Source organism: Chlorella variabilis, assembly GCF_000147415.1.
Source record: "Chlorella variabilis unplaced genomic scaffold CHLNCscaffold_15, whole genome shotgun sequence".
NCBI classification, from domain to species: Eukaryota; Viridiplantae; Chlorophyta; class Trebouxiophyceae; order Chlorellales; family Chlorellaceae; genus Chlorella; species Chlorella variabilis.
This window is the reverse complement of record NW_005435073.1, coordinates 62,344-70,517: the sequence shown is the minus strand read 5'-3', so window position 1 is coordinate 70,517 and position 8,174 is coordinate 62,344. Positions and strand designations below refer to the sequence as shown.

Genomic DNA, 8,174 nt, shown 5'->3' with positions numbered 1-8,174 from the left:
GCCCCGGCTCGGGGCCGTTGAGAAAGCAGTGGGCGGGAGGGGGGAGGCCCCGGTGTGGGCGGGCCCCATCGAGGGGGGATGGGGCGCGCAAGCGGCCAGATGGGGCGGGGCGCGGGCGGCAGTGGAGTCCTGCGGCTGGGTGGGATATAGGGCAATGAGCGTTGAGCAGTGTGCGATGAGCAATGAGCAATGAGCAGTGAGCAGCCCCTCCCTAAACAAAGTGAAGCGCAGGACGGGGTCCGGTGGATGGGAGGCAAGGAAACGCGGGGGGTTGCCACGTGCGCTACCGCCGCCGCCGCAGGCAGCACCCCTGCGGCGGCGGCAGCGGCAGCAAGCCGTGGACCCAAACGCCGTGCCGCCGCCGCCGCAGGCAGCACCCCTGCGACGGCGGCGGCAGCAAGCCGTGGACCGAAACGCCGTGCCGCCGAGTCCCGTGGCTGTGGCCTTCTGGCAGGAAACTACGGCCGCAGCTCGGCAGCACGGGGGCGTCGCAGCGTGCCGCCGCCGCGCTGCCCCCCGGGCACGGCGGCGGCGGCGGCAGCAAGCTTGGGCCCAAACGCCGTGCCGCCGAGTCCCGTGGCTGCGACCGTAGACCGTGGGCCGGAAACTGCGGCCGCAGCTCGGCGGCACGTGGTTCTGTTCAAATCGCCAAGCGTGCAGCAGCGCCGAACCACGCTTCCCGGCCTCGGCGCATGCCTTCAGGGGCCCCCTATCGCTGGGCACACCCCTCCAACACCGAACATGCGCCCGGGGGGGAGGGCGGCCCGGGCTGCCCAGGCCAAAGTGGGCCGCCCTCGAGCAAGAGGCGGCCGGTCTGTGTGCTGAATGAATGAATTAATGAATCCACGTTGGACCTTGCTCGTGCCCTCCATAAGCAGGAGCTGTTTGTGCTGCAGCACACAGGCCGCGAACAGGCAGCGAACGAGAGGCACACCTGGTCGGCTTGCGGCTGGTCCCGCCTCCAGGCGCTCGCCTCGTTCCGACAGGTGAACCTCCTGGCAGCAGTGGCTCGGTGGGGAGGAGCACCCAGCATGACTGCCAGCTGCCTGCACGTGCAGGGTCGCTGCCTGCGTTGCGCCGCTGTCGCCAACCTGCCCTCCCCGTCCGCAACCCTTTTCAGGGCCACCTGGGTTGGGTGTGTGATGGATCAGGCAGACAAGCTCAATCGGGCAGCTGGAAAGGGCGACGAGGAGGCCGTGCGCCGCCTGCTGGCGACAGGCGCTCGGGCCGATGGACAGTGCCAGTGGGGCGACCTGCCGCTGCACGAAGACAGCTTGGGTGGCCACGAGGGCGTGGTGCGGCTGCTCCTGGAGGCTGCACCCAGCACAGCAGTAGCGGCGAACCGTTCACATGCAACCGCCCTGCATCAGGCGGCTATGTGTGGCCGAGAGGGCGTGGTACGGCTGTTGCTGGCAGAGGCCCCCGGCGCAGCATCCCTGACAGACTCAATGGGACAATCGCCGCTGCACGTGGCGGCGACTGCCGGCTATGCAGGCACAGTGCAGCTGCTGCTGGAGGCGGCACCAGAGATGGCTTTTGCACCGGATGCTTCTGGTCGCACACCGCTGCATTGTGCGCTGAGGCACGGCCTCTACCATACAGCAGAGGAATTGGCGGCCTGCTGCTGCGGGTCTACGGCTCGTTGCCTGCTGCAGGCGGCGTCGGCGGTGCAGCCAGCCCTTGACGCCTGCGTCGGCGCCGGGCCGCACTCTGCAACCCTCTACGCCGACCTGGCGGCCCGCCTGCCACTTAGCCAGGAGCAGTGGAGCTCGATTCCGGCGCCATGCCCCGACCTGGCGCGCGCGCTGCCAACCGTCCTGCAGCGCTCGGCGGCCGAGGCTGGGTGGCTGGTGGGGCGGCTGGCGGAGGGGCAGCGCAAGCGGCTGCGGGCGGCGGCGCTCAGCCTGGCGCGGGCGCAGCGGGGCGTGCCATCCCTGCCGGCAGAGCTGTGTGGGCGCATCCTAGCGTTGTGCCTGCTGGACCCCTGACCGCTCCTGCTGGTTTGCATTGGCGGCGGCCTGTGCCCCACCTCCCTCATTCCATCTGGCCTGTTTGGCGCAGTTTTGAATGGCAATTTTGCTCTCAGCGCGCAGCAGAAGTTTACATGTTGCAGCGATGGGCAAACTACAGCTGCAGCTGCAGCGCATTGGTGGAAGGGGAGCTGAGCAGGCACCACTGACCTGGCTGGCAGTAGCACGATCCCTCCATGCAGCTGGGGCCAGCGGCGCAGGCCGCCTGCGCGGCGCGGCGCTCGACTGCCATTCCACACGCGGCGCGGTGGCAGCATGGGATGATGTCGGTAGGGCCTGCTGCGAGTCAGCGCAGCGTGGCAGCCTGGGCCTGCTAGCGCCCCTCCAGAGCAGCTGGCAGTTGTTTGTGCGCCAGCGTACATTCAGCAGCGAACGAAAGGCACACCTTGTTGCCTTGTGGCTGCTCTTGCCTCCAGGTGCTCGCCTCGTTCCCCCAATTGAACCCCCTGGCAGCAGTGGCCCGGTGTGGGAATGAGCTCCAAGGTTCACTGCCAGCTGCCTGCAAGTGCAGGGGCGCTGCCTGGGCTGGAGCCTCTGCCGCCAACCCGACCACCCGCCCCCCTGCTGCAGGGCTATCTGGTTGGCTGTGTGTGTGATGGATCTGGCAGACGAGCTCGATCAGGCAGCTCGAGACGGCGACGAGGCGGCGGCGCGGCAGCTGCTGGCGGCAGGCGCTCGGGCGGATCAACCCAACCAGCACGGCTACTTGCCGCTGCACGTAGCGAGCTACAGCGGCCACGAGCGGGTGGTGAGGCTGCCGCTGGAGGCTGCGCCAGCCACGGCTTCAGTGGCAGACTCCCAGGGACAGACAGCCCTGCACCATGCGGCACTTGGTTTCAGGCATTGCCCAGCGGCGGCAGTCGTACCCCTGCTGCTGGAGGCGGCAGCAGAGCTGGCTTTTGTAATGGATGTGTATGGATGCACACCGCTGTTCATGGTGCTGTTCTTCAGCCGCCACCGAACAGCAGAGCAAGTCGTGGAGACGGCCCGCTGCCTGGTGCGGGCAGCGCCAGCGGTGCAGCCAGCCCTGGGCATCCTGCTGCAGTACAGCCAGCAATCTGCCACCCTCTTTGCCGACCTGGTGGCCCGCCTGCCGCTCAGCCGCGAGCAGTGGCACTCGATTCCTGCGCCCTGCCCCGACCTGGATCGAGCGCTGCCAGCCGTCCTGCAGCGCTCGGCAGCAGAGGCGGGGTGGCTGGTGGGGCGGTTGGCTGAGGGGCAGGGCAAGCGGCTGCGGGCAGCGGCGCTCAGCCTGGCACGGGCGCAGCAGCCCAGCAGGTGCTCGCTTCCGGCGGAGGTGAGCGGGCGCATCCTGGCGCAGGCGCTAGCGGCCTAGCTGCAAGTTTTGCGCACTAGTGTGTGTGTGTAATTTCCATTTCTGCATGTGATGCAATTCATGGCGTCGGGGACAAAATCTGCTGCACAAGCACCGGCACAAGCAGTGCGGTTTCAGCAGCCTGAGGCGGGGCTGGCGGAGCGCATGCGCGGATGCCACCAGGGGCGGGGATGCCACCAGGGGCGGGGACAGGCTTGGTCAACTGTTCAGATTTCGCCTCACTTCAACAGAAAGGTACATACCTCACTGACGGCGCATTGGGAACTGGCTGGCCCTGTGATGGCTTCGCAGCACAAGGACCTGCACGCGGCTGCGCTGGCAGCGGCGGCAAATCCCAACAGGACCCAGCACATGAATTTGGTTCCGGCGCCCCCAAACCCGTTTGTCAACCTTCTTCTGCTTCCCCTGTCCGAGAGAAGAGCTCCCCTTACGGCTGCCGCTCCCCACGAGCCCAGAGGCAGAGTGAGCGTTGCGGCCGCCCTCGCTCAGCTCGCACGCCCCTGACAGACTGGGCGTGAGGGGAAGCAGAGTCGGTCACGGTGCGCCTCGCTGCTGCGCGCTGGGCTGCCGCCCGCCGCGTCGCCGCTGCCATCCGCGTTGCGGCATACGTCTTGCGCCAAAAGCATCACCCTGTGCCTTGCCTCCAGCCCGCTGCAGGCTCAACAACAACATGGCAGCGCCGCTCTTCGCTGCAGCCGAGGCGGGAGACGAGGCGGAGGTGCGCCGCCTGCTGGCGGCAGGCGCTCTGGCCTATGGACGGAGTGAGCGTGGCGGCCTGCCGCTGCACCCAGCCAGCTTGCATGGCCACGAGGGCGTTGTGCGCCTGCTTCTTGATGCTGCACCCAGCACAGCAGTAGCGGCCGCCCGCCCTGCAGAAGCCCCCCTGTATTTCGCGGCTTTGGGTGGCATGGCACACTTGGTACAGCCGTTGCTGGAATTGGCCACCGCCGCAGCACCGAGGGCAGGCTCCAAGGGGCAAACGGCGCTGCACGTGGCGGCACGTACCAGGCAGGCAGGCCCGGTGCGGCTGCTGCTGGAGTCCAACCCAAACAAGGCGTCAGTGGCAGATCGGCGCGGCTGGACCCCGCTGCACACAGCAGCGTATTACTGCCAGGATGCAGCCTGCGAAGTGGTGGGGCTGCTGCTGGCGGCCGCCCCAGCCACGGCCTTGGCGGTGGACCGCGACGGCTGGACACCGCTGCACCACGCGGCTGACCGTGGCAACCTTGAAGCGATGAAGCTGCTGCTGGCGGCCGCTCCCCAGGCAGCTGCCGCAATGGACTCAAACAGCCAGGCCCCCATCCACCGCGCCGCAGACGCCAGCCATGCTGCAGCCGTGCAGCTGCTGCTGGAGGCGGCACCAGAGCTGGCTTTCGCGCCGGATGCTGCCGGCGGCGACACCCCGCTGCACCTGATCCTGCGCTCTTGGTACATTGCACAGCGAGGCGTGGAGGCGGCGCGCTGCCTGGTGCGGGCGGCGCCAGCGGTGCAGCCAGCCCTTGACCTTTGCGTCGACGCCTGGCCGCACTCTGCCATCCTCTTTGCCGACCTGGCGGCCTGCCTGCCGCTCAGCCAGGAGCACTGGCGCTCGATTCCTGAGCCCTGCCCCGACCTGGCTCGAGCGCTGCCTGCCGTCTTGCAGCGCTCGGCGGCCGAGGCGGGGTGGCTGGTGGGGCGGCTAAATGCCAGCCAGCAGGCACGCCTGAGGGCAGCGGCGCTCAGCCTGGCGCGGGCGCAGCGGCAGAGCAGCACTGTGCTCGCGGCGGAGCTGAGCGGGCGCATCCTGGCGCTGGCGCTGGCAGAACCGATCCAAGCTGCCTAGATTAATTGTCCGTGCTTGCTGCTCTCTTGCTAGTTTGTCGATGATGTGAACATCAAGATCCTTTCCCAATGCGGCATGCCATGCGTGGCGCGCTTGGCGTGCCCGCTGTGCTCAGCTGGCCGCGGGCCTGGTTGCCTCGCCTGCGTCGTACCTGAAATTGCTAGGCTATCTTCTCGAATTCGTGAGCTCTCAATTTTTGTCTAGATTTGCACGGTGCGGACGTAACGCACGAAACTCAGCTAGTCGCAACCTTGGTGGCTCGGCTCCGCGGGGCTTTTGGGGTCATACACGCTTCGCGCGTGTGCTCTCAGCATTACAATCAGAATCATTTCCACTCGCGCGTCAATGGAGCAGGCCGGGCGGGCGCTCCGTGGCACCGCTGTCACGGGCGTGCCGCAAGGGCGGGAAGAGAAGCGGCTGCTTTCGGCGCCTTCACCAGAAAGCTCGCGACAGCTGCCTTTGCACGCTGCATGTGGACATGGCCACGGCGAAGAGGTGGTGCGGCTGCTGGCGGCAGATCCCCAAGCAGCCACGGCACGGGACAGCGACGGCGCCACCCCGCTTCACGTGGCGGCTCTCAACGGCAGGGTAGAGGTTGCCAGCCTGCTTCTAGCGGCCGCCCCGAGCACGGCAACGGCGGTTGAACTGGATGGGGCGACTCCCCTGCACCTGGCAGCCTGGGAAGGCCAGCAGGCAGTCGTCGCGCTGCTCCTGGCAGCCGCTCCTGGCACGGCGGCGGCGACCGACTCTGCAGGCGCGCTGCCGCTGCACATGGCGGCGCGGGAGGGGCACGAGGCTGTGGCGAGGCTGCTGGTGCAGACGGCACCTGTGACGGCGCTGGCGGCAGACCTGGAGGGTGCGACCCCTCTGCACTATGCTGCATGGGCAGGCCACGCGGGCGTGGCCGGCCTGCTGCTGGCGGCGGCACATGCGGCGGCGTGGACGCCAGACCGCAAGGGCTGCCTGCCGCTGCATTACGCCGCCCAGGGCGGGTGCCTGGCAGCGGTGCGGCAGCTGGCGGCGGCAGCCCCCGGCACCGCCTGCACGGCAAACGGCAGCGGGCGCACCCCGCTGATGGCGGCGATCAGCAAGCGGCATGGCGCGGTGTGCGGGCAGCTGCTGCAGGCGGCGCCGGAGTGCGCCCTGGTGGCAGACGCCTCTGGGTGGACTCCCTTGCACCAGGCAGCCTGCTATGACGCAGCCATCCTGCGGCTGCTGCTGGCTGCGGCTCCCGCTGCTGCTGCCGCCGCCGCCGCTGCAGCAGCCCAGACATGCCAGCCTGCGCCGCAGCGACAGGTGGCATTCTGTGAGAGCAGTGGCGAGGTGCTGCAGCGGCTTCCGGCAGCACTGCAGCCCGCCGCCGCCCTTGCGAGTGCCGCCGACTGCCGCGGGCGGCTGCCACTGCACGAGGCAGCCCTGTGCGGGGACGTCGCCGCCGTGCAGCTGCTGCTGGAGGCGGCGCCAGCCACCGCGTACGCAGCCGACGCACGCGGCCAGACCGCCCTCCACCTGGCGCTGCGCCATGCCGCCGACTGGCCTCGGTGCAGCAGGGGCAGCGCAGCGGCGGCGCGCTGCCTGTTGCGCGCTGCACGTGCGGCGCAGCCGGCCCTTGCCATCCTCCTGACATGCGCTGATGAGGAGTTGGCTGATGGCCTCTACGCCGACCTGATGGCGCGCCTGCCGCTAACGCAAGACCAGTGGCGGCAGGTGCCGGGGCCCATCAATGACCTGGCACGAGCGCTGCCAGCCGTCCTGCAACGCTCGGCGACAGAGGCGGGGTGGCTGGTGGGACGGCTGGTGAAGGAGCAGCGCAAGCGGCTGCGGGCGGCGGCGCTCAGCCTGGCGCGGGTGCAGCGGGGCGTGCCGTCCCTCCCGGCGGAGCTGAGCGGGCGCATCCTGGCGCTGTGCCTGCTGTAGCGACCCACACCCCCGCTGGCTCACTGTGGCAGGAGTGCATCAAGATCAACCATTTGAATCCCACTGTGCCCATGCACGAGCTATTCTGCCGTGGCCGGAAATTTGCCTGATGGGTGCCTCCCTCCTTGCCTGCCACAAGTTGAGCAATGCAGCTGACCCTCCTCCCCTTGGCAATCCCGCACGTTTGCAACCGCCGCTTCGTTACAGCCGCCTGCGGCGCTGGTACAGTGGCGGCAAGAATCGGAGGAGCAGAGCCGGGCGAAGCAAAATAATACTAGTGCAGCAGCACGGTTGTTGGCCGAGCGTGTGGTCTTCTCTCACAGTGATGACGCAGGGGCGGGTGGGCAGGTGCGGGGAGGTGATTGGATCAGATGCCCACAGGCGACAACGGCGCGGCAAAAGAATGGAAAGGATGTGGGGCTGGCTGGGGGTCGGGGGCGCGGCCCGGATTCGGTTGGTTGTAGCTCATGCATTCATGACATGAAAGGGCGGGGCAGGGAGGAAGGGAAAGGGAGGGGAGGAAGGGGCGGGGGGCCCGAGTGGCGGGCCGACCCCCTCTGGAGGCCGGCCTGCTCGCTATCAAACGTAATCAGTGCTGCCACCCGGCTAGCGACGGTGCAGCCAGCATGGCCGCAGGTGGCCGGAAGCCGGCCTGGAAAATTGGCGGGGGCAGGCCGGCCGGCCAGCCGCTGGCTGCTGGGTAGCTGGCTGGGGTGGCGCGTGGGGGAGTCTGGGGTGGCAGGTATACGCGGGGTGTAGCGCCGCACACGCGGCGCCAGCGCAGCTGTGCTGCAGTACAGCTGATGTCGGCAGGCGGGTCGCTGGGCGCAGCGCAGCAAAATTGGGTACAGGTGGGAATGGTGCGGTTTGCTGGCACCACCCCCGGTCGGGTGCTGCTCAGCAGAGGCTTCAGATGTGCTTCTCAATCAGCTCCCGCAGCTGCTCCGTCTTGGCCCCAGTCATCTTGTCCACCTGCTGGCCGTCCTTGTAGAGCAAGAAGGTGGGCGCCACCTTGATGCCCAGCTGCAAGGGAGAGCAGGATGGGGGGGGGGGGGGGGGGGGGGGGGGG

At 68.5% G+C, this 8,174-nt stretch overlaps 5 protein-coding genes across 5 annotated transcripts in view; 4 read left to right on the top strand and 1 right to left on the bottom strand.

The window, feature by feature from the left end:
• Window positions 1-1,142: 1,142 nt before the first annotated feature.
• On the top strand, window positions 1,143-1,988 carry CHLNCDRAFT_135923 (hypothetical protein; the record flags this gene model as incomplete). The annotated part of the gene is made up of 2 exons (XM_005846018.1): window positions 1,143-1,295; window positions 1,656-1,988. The coding sequence occupies 2 exons, from the start codon at window positions 1,143-1,145 to the stop codon at window positions 1,986-1,988; spliced, it is 486 nt and encodes a 161-aa protein (XP_005846080.1).
• A 637-nt stretch (window positions 1,989-2,625) lies between these two features.
• Window positions 2,626-3,366, top strand: CHLNCDRAFT_135922 (hypothetical protein; the record flags this gene model as incomplete). The annotated part of the gene is made up of 1 exon (XM_005846017.1): window positions 2,626-3,366. One exon carries the CDS (start codon window positions 2,626-2,628, stop codon window positions 3,364-3,366), a length of 741 nt encoding a protein of 246 aa, XP_005846079.1.
• A 670-nt stretch (window positions 3,367-4,036) lies between these two features.
• CHLNCDRAFT_135921 (hypothetical protein) lies at window positions 4,037-5,188 on the top strand (the record flags this gene model as incomplete). The annotated part of the gene is made up of 1 exon (XM_005846016.1): window positions 4,037-5,188. The coding sequence occupies one exon, from the start codon at window positions 4,037-4,039 to the stop codon at window positions 5,186-5,188; it is 1,152 nt and encodes a 383-aa protein (XP_005846078.1).
• A 489-nt stretch (window positions 5,189-5,677) lies between these two features.
• On the top strand, window positions 5,678-6,295 carry CHLNCDRAFT_11140 (hypothetical protein; the record flags this gene model as incomplete). Its single annotated transcript, XM_005846015.1, has 1 exon — window positions 5,678-6,295. A coding segment is annotated over one exon (618 nt), but the record flags the coding sequence as incomplete, so codon positions are not given.
• A 1,596-nt stretch (window positions 6,296-7,891) lies between these two features.
• CHLNCDRAFT_36198 (hypothetical protein) overlaps window positions 7,892-8,174 on the bottom strand; it is a 1,579-nt gene continuing 1,296 nt past the window's right edge. The window contains exon 5 of the mRNA XM_005845879.1: window positions 7,892-8,128. Within this exon, the coding sequence (XP_005845941.1) occupies window positions 8,015-8,128 (114 nt within the window). The 3' untranslated portion in view covers window positions 7,892-8,014. The remainder of the gene's footprint in view (window positions 8,129-8,174) is intronic.